Consider the following 18,154-nt stretch of genomic DNA (forward strand, 5'->3'; position numbering starts at 1 on the left):
CTACAGGGGGCACTGTGAGCATATATACACACCAACACATAATGCGCCTGCGCAGAGCGAGCAGCTGTCATTGTGACAGAGTGTCCCTGGGGCCTGTCAGTTTATCTGTTAAAACTTGTCTAAGAAATGTATGCTCCTAGGCCCCTCAGTGCCACTCTCTCTCGTTTTGTCAGCCAGCACTCGCTCATCATAGACACTGAGCATGCATGCCCAACCTCCACTGAGCAGCCGCACCAGTCACAGGTGTTTGGCGGAGGACGTTGGGCACGCATGCTCGGGTGCATTTCAAAGGTCTCTGATCTAACTTCAAGATCCTCAGACACGTGTTCAAATCCCTTCACTCTCTGACACCTCCCTATCTCTCCGACCTTCTCACTTCCCAATCCACCACCTTGTGCCTTCGCCTTGTCCCCTCTCGTGTTCCACCTGAAAACCTTTCTCTTCAACCGTGCTTACAGCCACCTCCCCCAGCTCAGAGTCAGGCTTCGCCGCTGTTAAGTGTATGAGATACCACCCTGCGTGGAGGAAGCTATGGAAGTTATTATTGTAATGGAGGGCCTCCCTTCCTCTCTTGTTACAGAGGCTTCAGGTCTATTAGAGCACCACATTGTAACCGAGAGGCCCTATCACAGGAGATGGGGACAGGAGGCCAGGCATTGACTCTCTAATAGACCAGAGGTCGCTGCGATGCATCTGAGCATACGTGCCCAACTTCTGCTGAGCACCCGAACCAGTCACAGGATAGAGTGGGAGATCTCTGCGATGCAAGATGCTATCTTTAGGACGAGTCATCAGAACAATTTTACATAGCAAGTACATATAACAATTTCTTGGTTGCGATGAGTTATGTGTTAAGCAGAATGACTAGGATAGCGACATCCTTTATTAATATTTTGCACTGGAAGCAGACAGGATATTTATGACATGTCGACTTAAGAGCTAGCGAGTTAAGACTGGGTCAAGTTATTCAGTTTACTTTATTCCCTCAACTGCTGCATTCAGATCATTGATAGAGAACAAGAAAGATAATTCCCACTATCCACTTTGCTACCACTCCATCCAGCAACTGTGGTTCTGCTTGCTGCAACTCGCTTCCAAAATATGTTTGCCTTGACCCTTCTCTACCTGCCTTCAAAAGCATACCATTGGTCAACAGCCTAAAACTCCCCCTTATTTCCTCCATTCTGCCTATAATCTTTGTGAAATTACTTTGAGATGGTGAACCTCTATGGAAGGCACCAAAAAAGGACAGGTTGTTGTTACTCATCAGCAGGAAAATTGAGCAGAGGTGTTCACAAACGCCCAAATACACAGCGACCCATTTACAAAGGGTCTCGCTGAAGTGTGAGTTGACTTAAAACACAAGTCTTCTGTGGACCTGTGGTTACTGATAGTGCAGTACACTTCCAATGCAGACTGGCCAACTTCCTGCCAGTCAACCACAACCACTCAAATGTTTCTGGTGCTAGAAACATATACAAAAGTGGTCCCAGCTGACTGGCCAAATCACTGTGCAGTGCTGAGGTAGGGTTGCATTGTAGGAGGTGTTTTGCTTCATTTCCTTCAGTTTCCTTCAAACATCCTGGCCAACAATCCTTCAGGTAAATTGATCATTCATTTCTATGCACGAATTGATGGCTGTGTTCGCCTACAAAATATACAGTTACTACACATCAAAGTAAAAATCCTATGAAGCACTTTGAGCAGTCTTGACAACCTGATAAAATGCTATCAATTGCATGGATGATTATTATAATACATGATGCAGGGAAGGATGGGGAGAAATTATGCTCTGATAAAGTCAATCCCTATACCTACAGCCGGGGAGGAGTTGTAGGAGAACAGTGCTGAATACCTAATTACAGGGTTAACAACCGTGGGCAGCATTAGCCATTAGGCAATAGGCCAGCTTGAATGCATAACTGACTGAAAAGGATACATTTTTCTACTAGGTGTGTTCCTGAAATCAGATTCAACTCAGATAAACATAGCGAAATCCTCACTGTTTGGCAGCATCTCTCAGGAGATTCCATTGGAGCAAGACTCACTTTTGCCTCCACAGTCTAAGATACGCCGCAACAAAAATAACTTACATTATATAGCTCCTTTCACGTAAAAGTCTCACAACACTTTACAGAATAAAATTCAAAATTAAAGCGTTACAGGTGCAAACATGGCAGCTAATTTACACAAGCAATATCCCACACACAATAATGCGATGAGGAGCCAATTAGTTACAACTTGGACAACAATTCAACATTTGTTTGAATTAGCAGGAAATCCTTTGTGTCCATAAGGCAGATGAAATCTCAATGGAAAAAGGGATGGTGATCTGATTATATAAAAATACCTTTATGAATATATGTCAGCCATATCCCACAGACAGTGAGATGAGAATATCATTAATCAAATGACACTGCTCCTCTGTAATATACGCTGAAATCTCACTCGCTACGGATCAAATCACTCCAGTTCAGATCCTATGACTGGATCAAATCTGCCATGACACGAGAATTTTGGCCACATCAGATTAAAGCATTCTTCCCAAGACCACCTGTGCAGCTACAAAATGAGACAGGACAAGGTCCAGAATTGTTCAGCTTCTCGGACTTCAATTCTCAAGATTTATAGATCACTTGAACCTCGTGCTGTGTTCGTGCCATGCAACATATTTTTCTTGTTGTTTATCCATCCCAGCTGCTTTTTCTTTTACATGCCCTCCTACAAAAATACTTCCACATTCCCAGGTCTCCTATCACAGCCAAGGTGTTCCACTGGTGTTGTAACTCTCCTATAAGAAGCAATGCTCTTCCCTCTGCCCCTCACTGCAGACAAGTCAAATACAGCCTATAGTCAACGAGGTGAATTTTTTTTGCACTGGTTGGTGAATCAGTGACCAGACGGCATCAGTTTAAGATAATAATAATCCTTGCATATGATACACCTTATCACTTCTTCCAACAACAACAACAACAACAAAATTACATTTGTATAGTGCCTTTCAAGTTAAGAGGACGTCCCAAGACACTGGACAATCAGTGGTTCCAGATGTCTCAAAAAGCTTCACAAAATATATTGTAAAGTGAATTGACAGTATATTTTTGGGAAAAACGTGGCAGCCAATTGTGCACAGCAGTGTCCCAGAAACTGTCGTGGATTGAGTGACCAATTATTATGTGTGAAGAAAGCAAATGAGGGGCTGCTCCTGACAGGAAAGGATATCAATTAATGCTTTAAAAGACAAGCTTTCTGAAGCTGCTTTTATTTTGGAAAGAAATGAAGACTTTCGTTATGAGCAGCAGATGCTCAGATGTCATGAATGGAAAGTCGCTAAAGTCCTCAGCATTTCATTTTAACTGAGATAACCAGCCCTCATGAGTTCAGAGTACAGATGCAACCTTCCGAAGCAGAAGACATTCATTCCTCTTGCACAGAAACCCAGACCCCAACAAAGCATGTCTTGACGAGCATTAGTAACTGGGACGGAGATTAAATCAGAGGGCAAGTCATGCCAGGCCACTGGAAGAAAATCTCCTAGCAACTGGCTCAAGAAACCCATTACTGCTGGGAGCAGCAAACACACTGTGTACAATACACCAATGTCCCCCCTTCCCATAATTGTAAGTCCTCAATGCCCCACTCTAACTGTACATCGTGCTAAATGCTCCACAGTGATGAATCATTCCTCCAAAAGCAGATGCAGTACCATATTAATGTTGCAATCTTTCCACTTCAATCTGGTTCAATCACTATGTGTGGGAGGGTTCCTCCAGCCCAAGCTGCACACAGTATGGAGTATCCCGTAGACTATTGGTGGTGACACCACTTTTTCAGAGCTGTTATTACACTGAACAGTCACAAGGCAATCATGTGACCAGAGATCACGTGCTGCTGAAACAGTTCAGATTTCACAACTGCAAAAATATCTTTTAAAAAACACTACCCATAATAAAACAAGTTAAAACATTTAGCTACCACCCCCTCAAAAATAAAAAACACATTTAACTCCAATATCTACAGCCATCGACACTGTCTGTGTAAAAGGCACCGAATAAGTTCAGCTCTATTACATCATGCAGCACTAAACCAACACCAAAAAAGGAATAGGAAGATACATACTAGACGTGTCCAATAAGGAAGCGCAGCAATTCTCAGAACATTAAGAAAAATTATTCATTTAGCTTGCCATTCTCTAAATGTTTCTCTACTCGAGTAACAACAACATATTTTTCTCCTCAAGGTTGCCAACCAACTAACTGCTAGTACAATAGGAGCAGTTAAAATCAACCCCAGGCTTTAGGCACCTCCTGCACAGCCTCTCCAATGTGCTCACAGACGGACTGTCACACCCAACTGTCAGGAGGACAACCGGATCACTGTGTGCCAGTGTTACACTGCTCAACGCAAGAGATTCAACATTAAGCAATTTTAAAAAAACAGCCACAGAACTTAAGACAGAAAGAGTGAGAGAGACACACACACATGAGAAAGCTAAAGTAGACACACAACAATGCGCAAAACTAAACCTTGTTGCAAGATAAATATACACAATATGCCATGATTGTATGTTACAGGTAACCATACACCAAACAAAATCATTTAACCAAGTTGGATGAAGGGGAAGACAAAGGAGAAAAGAGAGAAAACAACTTGCATTTATATAGCGCCCCTCAAGTAGAGCACATCTGAGAAAAAAATTATGATGGGATGGGGAAAGGGTTACAATAGGAGGAGGAAGTACATTTGTACCAAAATCCCATCAATGCAGAAGTGTAGTTAAGGCATTGACTCGGTTACCTCAACAGTGCTGTGTCTACTGGGGAAAGCACCAACGCTCCATTCTAGCAAGTTGTGGCATGAGCATTACATCTGATCTTGCCCATATTATAATACAAGAGAATATATAATCAAATCATTGCTCTACTTGGCCACCCTAGCACAGTGGAAGATGATTCTCTAGAGCTGCCTGTATGGTTCCATATGGCACAGGGCCTGGAAGCGCATTGCTCACTCAGTCTGAAGCACAGGAGATGGAATAGAGAAGATGAAGACTAAAGGAGAACAAAACAATGGAACTATGTAGCATGTTGCAAGCCCAAAGATGTCCTGTTTGTAGTCTTTGTAGTCATGTCTTATGTTATACAAACTCCTAATCATATACACGATTCAGAAATTATAGCACAAAAACAGGCCACCAGCACAATCTAGTGGATTGTTTTTAACAATACATTTTCCAGTGTGAAAGATGCTGTACAATATAAGAATAGTGAAAGTAGTTTCTCCACATGAACCACCTAGTCCTGCTTGCTCTCCGTACACTGCAATATCCCATACTTTCAAGCATCCATAACATTTTAAAATAAAATCTATGTATTTTATTCAACGAGAGTTTGTCAGAGAATTTCACATTCCAACCAAAGTACAGTGGAAGCCGGTTAAGTCGGACACATTGGGGACAGACATTTTGTCCGACTTAAAGTGTCTGAGGTTAACCAAAATACCATTCCTGCCCAGTGTAGTAGCAGAGACGGTGCCGTATAATAAAATGCAACAATGTTGTTTCACTGGAAGCCATGTTGACTAACCAGTTTTAAAAGTTTAAATACTCTCACAGAATTCAATAAAATACAGTTCAGTATTTTCCTGCCCAGCAAAGGAGTTTCCTCCCACCCATTGCCGTCCCCATTGGACAGGAGGGGGACCAATTAGCAATGGCGATGAGGTCATTGACACTTGTGAATGGATTTTAATTAATCCTTGCATTTGATATAGCGCTTTTCACGTCAGGAGGACGTCCCAAAGCGCTTCACAGAACACACTGTAAAGTGAATTGACTGTATATTTGTAGGCGAACGCGGCAGTCAATTGCGCACAGCAATGTCCCACAAACAGTCGTAGATTGAAAATGACCAATTTTATTATTGTTTTTGGTTTTGGAGGGATTATTATTAGGCTCTGTGTGGAGTAAGGAAACTTTCCCAAGGTTTCGCCCTCTGCCTGGAATTGAACTCAGGTCTCTCGCTTGCAAAGCGAGTGCTCTAACCACTGAGCTACAGGACTCCACCCATTCACAAGCAGCTCAGTTGTCAATGAATGGTGATATTCCCTCCTTTGTTCTTCTCCATTCCTCCGCCCCCTCACTGATTGGCAGCCCAACTCCAGCCACTTGTAAATGGCTGGAGTCTACTGTCAATCACAATTTGACTCCTCCCATCTACATCCCAGAATCCCTCGTAGATGAAAACATGATGCAGAAGGCCTGAGCATGTATATTCAGCGGTGACCAAGCATTTTGCACGGATTAACCAGCTTTTTTCCCAAATTAACGTATATATTTACAACTGGTAAGAGTACAAATAAATCAGGGCCAGGCATTTCATCCAGCACGTTATGTGAACAGACTAATTTTGTTCCAAAGCCCTGGTTTACAATATTGATTGAAATTTGGAGCAGATGCTAGTTCCAGTTGAAATAGGATCCTGACGTGGTATGAATCCATTGACTCTAGATTAAAAACACCAAGTCCTCTTCCTTCTGGTTTAGGAGTTGGTGCCAAGATAATGTGTTAAGTTTTGCGTTTATTAATAGACTGGGTTCAGTCTAGATCAACAGAGCAAACTAAACTGAACCAATTCCTGGTATGTGAGGGAGAAATATGAGCTTTAGCTGTCACCATTTCAAGTCTGCAACTTTCCTGCTTCTGATGCTACTTTTTAGGCTGCACGAAGATCAAAACTCAAGTGATGGTGCAGGTACCTGGTGTCACTCAGCAACAAACCTGAACTTCTATTGTGCCTTTCACTTAGGATAACCTCTCAATGTGCTTCACAAAGATGGGATCACCAAGCAGAAAGAGGTGGACCACGAGGCTGTTGTCTCGATGCAAAATCAAACAGTAGGCAAGGAGAAAATGCACAAAGATGAAGTGTTTGTGGAAGAATTCGAGAGCTGAAAGCTAAGCCACCACACCAACAATTTACATTTATATGGTGACTTTCATGTTGGTTGAACGTCAAAACGTTTTTACAGAAGCTGAGTGAGAGCCTGAGCTGGGAGGGAGCTAAGGTGTGGGAAGACGACTATAGTGGAAGCTAAGGACAATCCCAGACTCCTCTTTTCTACCATTAACCAACACCTCCATCCACCCTCCCATGCCATCCTCTCCTCCAACACCAAATGCAAAGAGATGGATTTCCGAGTCCAAAGTCGAGGGGATTCACACTACCACCTCTACTGCCACCCCATCCCCACCTCTCGTTCCCCTTCCAGCCCCCACCCACCCCTCCCTCCACACTTTTGACCCCGTCTCTCCCTCTTCACCTCCATCATTTCCCATGTGAAACCCACCACCTGCTCCCTTGACCCCTCTCCTCATCTCCCAACTCCACCTCTTTGCCCCCCCTACTAACAGACATTGTGAATCTCTCCCTGTCCACTGGCACCGTACACATCCGCTAAAGATAGCCGTCATCACCTCTACCCTCAAAAAACCTTCTGTTGACTTATCTCTGCTCTCCAACTGCCACCCCCTCTCAAACTTTCCTTTTCTTTCCAAGGTCATGGAACGAGTCGTCGCATCCCAGCTTCGCTCTTCTTCTCCAGCGTTCCTCCATGAACCTCTCCAATCTGGGTTTCGTGATGGCACAGCACAGAGACAGCCCTGACCAAAGTGACAAATGACATTCTGTCCACCTGCAACCAGGGCTCTCTGTCTCCTCATCCTTCTCGACCACTTTTGGTACTGTTGACTACTCTATTCTTCTCCACTGCTTCTTCTCTCACCTCCACCTCAATGGTTCTGTTCTTTCCTGGCTCCAATCCTACCTTTCCAACCGTCTGCACTTCGTGGCTACCAACGGCTTCTCCTCTAGCTCCCGCACTTGTCATGTGTGGCGTCCCTCAGGGGTCTGTCCTCAGGCCCCTCCTCTTCAATCCATACATGGTCCCATTCGGTGATGTCACCCGCAGACATGGGGTTAATTTCCACATGTACGTGGATGACACCCAACTCTGTCTCACCACCTCCACCCTCGATTCCAGGACCGTTGATGTCCCAGCTAATTGTCTGTCTGACATCAATTCCTGGACGAGAGCTAACTTTCTCCAGTTCAATGTTGGCAAGACAGAGAACCCCCTGCTTGGCTCCCGCAGTGTGTTCTCATCTCAGCCTCTGACATTATCAATATCCATGGCTGCACTCTTTACCTCACCGAGCCAAAATCAAACCTTGGTGTCCTTTTCGACTTTCAGCTATCCTTCAAACCCCACATTCGTTCCATTCCGCCATTTCCCACCTCCGCAACATTGACCACCTCCACCAATGCTTCTCACCGTAGGCCACCGGTGATCCTGATTCACGCTTTCATCACGACCCGGCTTGACTACGCCAACTGCCTGCTCCCTGGACTTCCCAACTCTTCCCTCCACAAGTTGCAGATTATTCAGAACTCTGCAACTCATGTCCTCTCCTGCACTATGCTCTGCAAACCAATCACCCAAGTTCTTGCCCGGCATCACTGGCTCCCCATCCCTCAGAGAATCAAATACAAAATCCTTGTTCTCACCTTCAAGGCCATCCACGATCTTGCTCCCCCCGACCTCTCCAACTCTTAACCCCATATCAGCCTATCTGCTCCCTCCGCTCGGCGGACATCGTCTCGATTCATGTCCCCCACACTTCCTGGCCCACCATTGGCAGTTGGGCATTCAGCATCTGTGGTCCCACAATCTAGAATTCTATCCAGCAATCTCTCTGTCTCACCCCCTCTATTCCCTCTTTCAAGTCCTGTCTCAAGACCTTCCTCTTCGACCGTGCCTTCGGCTACCTTCCCACCTCCACGCCCCCTGCCATCCACCCCTTCTGACCCCAACTCCCAGCTCGGGTTTCCAAAAACCCCCGACTGTCCAGCACCCTGGGACGTCTTTCCGACGTGTATACAAGTGTAATTTGGTATTTTTGTAGGACGAAGGGGCAAGGTGTAGGGATTTTGAGAGAGCTCCAGAGGATGGGGGCTAAGTGGCAGAAGATTGGCACACTGATGGTAGAGCAGGGGTGGAGGGGGAGAAGCAGGTTAAGTTGGGAGTGGAGGTAGTGGCTGTGGGAAGTAGACTCGCAGGATGGCGAGGATGGCGATCATGACATGCAGAGCCTGGTGCAGAAGCGCTGCAGTCAAAGGCTTCACAATTAAAAAATTTCGGTGAAGCGAAACCAAACCCCAAATTGTGTGATTCGACTGGGTAAGCGACATGTTACATGTGAAAACTTTAGCTGGCTGAGTTGGGGTGTAAGTCCTGATATCAAAGAAGGACAGAATACCAATTTCCTACACCTCCCAGGCCACTCAATAATCTTGCAACATCCACCGTTGAGTCATCAAGTTGCTTCAAAAAGATTAAATTATACAATTGGTATCAAGCACTGCATCAAAGTGTTCTTATTAAACTTTGAACACCCAACTCAAAAGAAGTCTTTTAGAGAATACAATTATTAGTTTTTGGTCCAATCTGTTTTCCTCTCTAAGTACTGCAAACTCACCCCGAACACAATAACAGTGCTGTGTGAAGTCAAGATACTTCTTGTTCAGAGGTTTGTTGGTTCAAGTCTTGAACCAGAACTTGAGCTGACAGTCAAGGTTGAGACTCTAGCCCAATACTGGGGGATCACTGCACTGTCAGAGATGCCCTTTGAATGAGATGTTAAACCAAGGTGTTCATTATTGAAAAAGAGAAGTTTCTCTCAGTGTCCTGGCCAATAAATAATCCGTCAGATAAATTGGAAAATCTCTTTGGGGTTCAACTCCCCAATCTCCCAACAGAAGCTTGCACGCAGGTCCCTTTTAACCCTGGTTCTAGCTGGATAAGCAGTGGAAAGCTGGCTGACCAAAAAAAGGCTCTTTGGGCAACCTTGCTGCATGCTGTGCTACAATGTTTGCTGACAAAAAAATTAGTGAGTACACTCGTCAGTATTGTAATTGTTTGAATCCCACGAGCCAAAGGTGGCATATAAGCTAGCTTCTGCTTATGGGATTCAAACGGAGTAAAGGACCCTGGCCCACCGAAGGTCAGTGATCACAGTGAGCATAGGGCGGAGGCTCATTGTGGAGTGAGCACAGGCTGGAATCTATCCGCAAGCCGTGGATTTTTTTTACTTCTGTTTTGGGCCCAGTCCAGCTTAGTCCAATTTCCAGATATCCAGAGTCCATGAAGCAGGGAGTTTACTGTACTCTAAAGCGTTTTGATATGTTTCGATCTCCCTGCTTCCCCCCCAGCCCTCGACCCGCCACCTTCCCCGAACCCAGCTCGGGTCCAAAACTCTCTTATGTCCAGCACCTTGGGACGTTCTTCTGACGTGAAAGGCGCTATACAAATGTAATTTTGTTGTTGTTGGTGTTCTGATGCAATTGGAGACTATAAAAGTGCAAGTTTTTCCTACTAATCTCTATCATCAATCGTTGAACACAACAGATTGCCACCAGCATTTATAGAGAATCTTCACTTTCTTACCATTTAATTCTGGTTAAAAACCATTCCCCTGCTGGAAAAATAAATTGACTGAATAAATTGATAATTACCATACCACTTTGAAAAGTACCAATATGGTTATAGCCTCCAGAAATATAGACTTGATATGAGTACAGTCTGTGCTTTTCTTACCCACTCATTGATTACCTCTCACTTAAATAAAAATCAGGATTCCCACAACACAGAGATACCAGATTTATTTCAGATCTTGTTATTCTACCAAGTAAAATTCTTTCCAGACAGATATCCTGGAATATCAGGGCGTACAATGCCAGCAACCCAAGCTTCATAGTGCAAGGCTTTGATCAAATACTGCACATTCATTGTTTACAGCAAACATCTTCTGTACAGTTGAAATGCACATGTAGAACACAATTACACTTTTAAACAAATATCATTGGGAATTAATTTAAAAATAGATCTAAATGGATTAGAAATATCAAGCAATATTAATCATGTAAACAGTGTACAAAAGTTTAGCAACACGACAGAACACAGGTCTCCAATCTGGTTTCATTTAAAGAATATTGAGGATAAGGCCCTTGAAGACTCTATCCTTCAAACTTAAGTGAAAAACACAGATACGTATAATCTTATTCCGCAGTTATTCCTTTGTTAATTAAAATCCTCAATAAACAAAACCAACCCCTCCAGCCAGCATCAGCAAAGTACTTACTCTGATCCAGCAGCCATATCAGAGTATGAAGTATCTGGTGTGGTAACTCCCAATGGAATTACTATGCTCATGACGTCCAACACCAAGTTGTGTTTATCACGGGGTCCGAAGCACAGTGCCTGACCACACCGAGGCTGGGGAGCCACAGTGTCGAGTGCAGATCATTGACATGAGGGAAACTGTAAAAGAAAGGAATAATGTAGGATAATCAATAGGTATTCGGGGATCTGCACAGATTATTTAAAAAAAACACTTTAGATACTGAAACCATTATATAGTAAGGCATGTGGCCTAGAATTAGCATTTCTGAGCAAAATGTTATTAACACCATATTTGTAAAATGGATTTTACAGCAGATTATCACATAAGCAAAACATACAAATGTTATCATATATCATTCTCTACACTTAGTATTTTCACAGAGGTTCTTTTTTTAAAAAAAAGTTTTTAGATCCAAATTACTATACTGTAACTTCTCAAAATTCCTCACCCTTTTGGGAAACACAAATTTGAGTTTAATGGTTTCGCTTTTAATAATAGTATACAGAGAATGTGGTTTCCAGTGGGAGCATGGTATGTGTTACCAGGAGTTGTGGTATATGAGAGGACATGATGAGGACTGCTTTAGATCAGAGAGACAAAGGCTTTGTACATCAGAGCTGGTGGCATTAGAAATGAAGAGAATTTCTTTGTTAGTGATGGCTGTTAACAAGGCACCAGAGTAGGTTACAGTGAAGGACAGAGTGAGCTGCACAGAAGGATTCATTTCTGAAGGGTTTTATACATAGTTTATTGGACTCTTATTAATAGAGAAGTGTTGTATTAAAATTAGAAGTGAATCAGATGGTTCCAGTGAGATGCTATGGTATTATTAGGTACTCAAAACTCATGCAATTATTCTACTTCAACAATCCAGATCACTTCAGATTTTCAACATCTGAGCTTCAAACACCTTGAACAACCAAACAGAAACCTTTGAATTTTTACCAACAATTTATTTCTGAGCAGAAAAACTCAAGAATAATGCTTTGATTGTCTTAAGCTTGCTCATACTCCTCCCGAGTGAGATACTCACTAATATAGTAAGGGTGTCAGAAGTACAGTATTTGATTAGTGAATATACTTTCTCATATTCAAAAACTCCACCCCTCTAAACTTCAATGTAACAACAATAGAGAACACTGCAATACAGCAGGACATAAGGATTCTGCACTTTCTATAATAGGCTCCATATACAGCCCACACATATCCTTAAATCTATTCCTTCAATAGCTGGTGCAATAATGTTAACCCTTTCCAACAGTCTAAGCAGAATAGAACAAAATACCCAAACTGCAGTCAGCATTTCTAAATCACATAATTTCTCATCTATTGAGAGCTTTTATACTGTAACAAATGCTGAAACATATACATTCATGTGTTCTTTTCGTCATTTCTTTGTAGGGAAGTGTATATTACTGAACAGTTCCAAAATGTTAAGAATCTTAATATACTCCTTGGTTTTGTATTTTATGTTTTAGAAATCATAGTTAGGGGAAGCTTAGATCCAAACCACTTGCATAGTCCTACAACAACAACTTAGATTTTTATAGCACCCTCTACGCCCGACGGCGTCTCAGAGCGCTTTACAGTTTAGGATTCCGGAACCGATCCAGGGGGAGGGGGAGGAAGGTGACCAAAGGCGCGGTCGAAAAGAAAGGTCTTCAGCAGAGACATGAAAATGGGAAGGGGGGGAGGGGGGGTACTGTGCTGAGGAGAAAGGTCAGAGAGGTAGGGGGGTGCAGAGGAGTGCAGGGACTTGAATACGAGGGTGAGGATCTTGAAATCGAAGTCTAGTCCTCCCTCAATGAGACATGTTTTTCCTTCCAGCAAGATGCTAAATGGAGAATGCAACCATAACCACAATAATGTTACATTAAGGGAAATCGACACAAAACGTCCACTCCTAGTCTGCTTCTAACTAGCAGCTAGGACGTGGTATCAGAAACTCAGATAAATGTACAGATGATTTCCGTTTCCAATGTATGGACCACATATATTCAGCAGCCTTCAGGAATCCCTGTCTCTGAGTTAATTTATTCATTCGTTACCTCCATGGTACAGCTAAATTGGGAATTGCATAATGTGTAAAATCAAGTCCATTTCACATTGATATCGAGCCATTAGTGATACTGTAGTACTCAGGGAGCTGGCAAAGCCATCCTTCAGATCAGATGTTAAACAGCAACAACATTACATTTGTATAGGACGACGTCCCAGAGTGATGGACAGTCAGTGTTTCCGACTCGAGCTGGGGATCGGGATTGGGGAGGGTGGGGGGAAGGAGGATGATCTAAAGCACGGTTGAAGAGGAGGGCCTCCCGATGGGTCTTGATGGTGGGAAGGGAGGGGAGTGAGGCAGAGGGACTTCGGGATGGAGTTTCAGAGGGTGGGGGCAGTGTGGCAGAAGGCCCGCCCGCCAATGGTGGGGCGGATGAGGTGGGGGATGTGAAGCAGGTCAGAACCCACTGAGCGGAGGGAGCGGACAGATGGTATGGGGTTAGCATGTTGCAGAGGTAGAGGAGAGCCCTTCTCTCTATTCTGGAGGTGGATGAATCCTCAGAACCTTCAGTAATTCTCAGTGTCCTGACTAACCATATTAAGACCATAAGACGTAGGTGCAGGAGTAGGCCATTCGGCCCCTCGAGCATGCCCAGCTATTTGATAAGATCATGGCTGATCTTCTAACCTAATTCCATTTACCCACCCTAAACCCATATCCCTTAATTCCTCTATCCTTTAGAAATCTATCAACCTCAGTCTTGAATATGTTCAAGGACTGAGCATCCACAGCCACAAATTCACTACCCTCTGAGTGAAGAAATGTTTCCTCAACACAGTTCGAAAAGGCTGACCTTTAATCTTGAGACTATGACCCCTAGTTTTAGATTCTCCAAGCAGCGGAAACAATCTCACGGCATCTACACTGTCAAGACCCTTAAGAATCTTATAGGTTTCAATAAGATCACCTCTAATTCTTCTATATATACACTATATATATTCTTTTATATATATATACCTCCAAAAAATAAAAACAATAATAAATTGGTCATTTTCAATCTACAACTGTTTGTGGGACACTGCTGTGCGCAATTGGCTGCCGCGTTCGCCCACAAATATACAGTCAATTCACTTTACAGTGTGTTCTGTGAAGCACTTTGGGACGTCCTCCTGACGAGAAAAGCGCTATATCAAATGCAAGGATTATTATTATTATTATATTCTAGAGAACACAGACCTAGTTTACTCAACCTATCCTCATACGTCAACCCCCTCATCCCAGGAACCAACCTAGTGAATCTACGCTGCTCTCCCTCTAAGGCGAGTATGTCCTTCGTAAATAAGGAGACCAAAACTGCACACAATATTCTAGGTGCGGTCTCACCAAGGCCTTATACAACTGCAGCAAGACTTCCCTACTCTTGTACTCTGACCGTTTTCAATGAACGCCAGCCTGGCATCAGCCTTCCTAGTTGCTTGCTGTACCTGCATACTAACTTTTTGTGACTGGTGTACAAGGACACCCAAATCCCTCTGAACACTAACACTACCTCGTCTCTCCTCCTCTAGAAAATAATCCGCAGTTCTATTTTCACTAGGTGAATAACTTTACATTTCCCCACGTTATACTCCATCTGCCACCATCTTGCCCACTCACCTAGCCTGTCTATTTTCCTTTGCATTCTTCGTGTGTCATCCTCACACCTATCTTCGTATTGTCTGCGAATTTAGATATGTTAAGTTCTATTTCCTCATCTTCTACCCTAAGGTCATGCCTTCTCTGTTTTTGGACAAAATGATCTCAGCAGTCAATTGGCGGATCGCTTGTCCATTTGAAGAAATAATAATTTGGTCATTCAATCCATGACTGTTTGTGGGACACTGCTGTCCACAATTGGCTGCCGCTTTTCACCTACAAAATATACAGTCAATTCACTTTACAGTATATATTCTGTGAAGGGCTTTAAGAAGTCTCAAAGACATGATAAGGAACTATATCAAATACAAGGCTTATCATCATCAGATCAAATTCTAAATATGTGTGGCATCTCTCACATTTACTTTTAAAACCTGATGCTAGCCTCACACCGTACATGCTTCTATAAAGGGTTTTATTTAGAAGGGTCAATGAAAGCTGTTAATCAAAATAATTTTTCCCTTCACACCCTACAGACGGTTTCGGAGAGAGGTATATGCATGAACAAGGTTAGAAGCAGCACAGACACTGGCAAGTTTTGATCAATAGCAACCAAAATGGACACAACAGCAGCAATAGTCTCATCATTTACTCTACAACTCAAGTGAGTGCCTGTTGCCACATCTGGAGCAGAACTGTTCCCACCTCCTGACCTGCGAAATCACAGAGCAAAGTGATCAAACTTCCCACTGACATGGATGTACAGCAGCACTCATTACCCACTTTCTGCTCAATTAACCATCCAATTTAATTATCCACTCTTTCTCTCTTCCCAAAGAAATAAATGGGGGAAAAAAGAACCTTCACTTTGCTACGAGAATCAAAACAATTCACTAGATACAGTGAAGTTTCACATAGCGCCAGCAAACACAATGGAACAAGCAAGCAATAACTCCACTCGTGAGAATTAACAATGCAGAATATTAATTGCAAGAACTGTACTTGCACTCCTAGACACATTTCAAAACAGATTTTCAGTAATAGCTCATCTCTGCAACACACACTAGTTCAGATCTGAATCTTGGACTTGCAGTGATATCCTTTCCAGTTTCATTAAAACGTTTTTCATTAAAACTATGACACCCCACATGCATTTCCACAAGGAATCTTGAGCACAGTATTTGGATAAATAATAAATAAATAGTAATATGCATAGTGTGAACTTGGCTGAATTGATATGGCTCAATCGGTATTATTGAAGACAGAACTGATTCAAGCGGATTGTGGGTTCAAGCTCCGGATCAGTATCTTTGAGCTAACACTCCAGGACAGTGATGGGGGATTGCTGCATAATCAGAAGTGCCGTTCTTTGGGTGACACATTAAACTGTAATCCCTTTCTGCCTGTTCAGTTGGACACTCTTTGTAAAAAGGGAGCTTTTCCTGCCTGGTGTCTTGACTAACAGCTATCCAATTAAATTGGTCACTCATCGTCTGGCTATTTGTGGGACACCAGTGCTTGCACAAATTCGCTGCCACTTTTACCTACATTTTGGGGGGGGGTTTGACACAAGTGGAAACCCATCACCATGCTTAAGAGTATCCAAACCAAGCTGAGATTCCCATTCATCCCACCTACACATGGAAACTCCAGAGATAAGATTTTTGGAGTGAAATGCATACACTCTCCCTGCAGGGTCGTATCCTGCTTACTTAATTCCGGAATGTATTACAACAACTTGCACTTATATAGCACCCCCCACGCAGGGTAGCGTCTCAGAGCGCTTAACAGTGGCGGAGCCTGGCTGCGAGCCGGGGGGCGGGTGACCATAAGCATGGTTGAAAAGGAAGTTTTAAGGCAGGACTTGAAAAAGGGAAGAGAGGAAGCAGGTATTAGGTGCAGGTTGGTAAGAGCCAAGGTTTAGGGACCCAAGAGTGTGCGTTGGGGTACCACTGGTGTCTAACCCTGAAATACTGCAGACCCAGGAACCGGACTACTAAGACTGGCACGGAGGATAGCTTGATTCCGACATTCCATTGTCAGGTATGTCACCTTGGAGCCAGTTCAGCTCCAAGGAGACCCCGCTTATCTCCCCCGGCCCCCCATCCGAGGATAGGAATACACAGACACTACACTTAAACATAATGGTAATTACTGTAAAGTGTTTTGAGATGTTTTAACATTATAGGCACTACATCAAATGCAAGGATTACTATTACAAATACAAATAATGAACTGGCTTCATTTTTCTTTCATAATTTTATTAATCCCTCCAATCGAACAGGAATACCAATTGCAGCCCTTAGGTGATCCTCAATGATCAGAGATGCTTTGAATGTGTAGTTCCAACCACACTGTGTATTCCAGCTTTGCATTGCAACTTTGATTAATGGTTGGAGGGGAACGCTAAAACACTTCTCCTTGCACTGAGAGATTCTTAATTCGAGGTATCAGAGTGACTTCCTCCAGCACACCACCAAGCTCTTGCTTTTGATTTGAGAATAAAAAGAGTATCATTGTGAGATACATATTCCCAAGTACAGTTGGAGAGTTGCAGTAAGGGCATGAATGTTTCACATAACAGTTGCTCAGTAGAACGATTACCAAAAAACACAAAGGTTTGCTAGGATGATACGAGGAATGAGTGGCTTTATTTAAGAGGAGAGATTTATGAGGAGACCTGACAGACTTGTTCAAAATAAGAGGTTTTGATGGGGTAAGTGGGATGAAACTACTTCCACTGGCCAAAGAGTTTGTAACTAGAGAGCATAAAATCCAAAATTACCAACAAGAGTTTTTTTTTTGATACCCTGATATTATTAGGACATGGAATGCTTTACTAAAATAGTGGATAATGCAGAATCCATAATAGCTTTTATAATGGAATTAAGAGTAATATTAGAAAGGAAAAGAAAAATATAAAAGGGTGTGGAGAAAATAGCAAAGGAAAGATATCGAATAGGCTCTTTCAAAAAGTTGGGGATGATGACCAATTTCTGTGTTGAAAATTATAGGATTTCAAATTAAAGTGGACTTACATATTGCGTCACTTACACAGAAGCCAACTTTTATAAATGCATCCTCCTCAGAGGCGTGGTGCATTAAAGCACAGCAGTGGGGAGGGAGGCATATCTGAACAAGGAAGATAAACCATCAGTGACAGTGGTAAGCAGAGGCTAGCTTCTTCCTTCACCTACAGAGAAAGATGGAATATCAATTTTTTTTCTGACCTGCTCACCAGCTTATCAGAGTAACATTGGCAGAAACCTGGTTATAGGACA

The 18,154-nt window shown here is 43.0% G+C and overlaps 1 protein-coding gene across 4 annotated transcripts in view; it reads right to left on the reverse strand.

Moving 5' to 3' along the window:
* Positions 1-18,154, reverse strand: part of setd5 (SET domain containing 5) — a 125,088-nt gene that overhangs the window by 73,068 nt on the left and 33,866 nt on the right. For all 4 annotated transcript variants that reach the window (XM_007890251.2, XM_007890250.2, XM_007890249.2 and 1 more), the window contains one exon: positions 11,198-11,376. In XM_007890251.2, coding sequence (XP_007888442.1) covers positions 11,198-11,268 — 71 coding nt within the window. In that variant the 5' untranslated portion in view covers positions 11,269-11,376. The remainder of the gene's footprint in view (positions 1-11,197; positions 11,377-18,154) is intronic.

Source organism: Callorhinchus milii, unplaced genomic scaffold, assembly GCF_018977255.1.
Source record: "Callorhinchus milii isolate IMCB2004 unplaced genomic scaffold, IMCB_Cmil_1.0 Scaffold12, whole genome shotgun sequence".
NCBI classification, from domain to species: Eukaryota; Metazoa; Chordata; class Chondrichthyes; order Chimaeriformes; family Callorhinchidae; genus Callorhinchus; species Callorhinchus milii.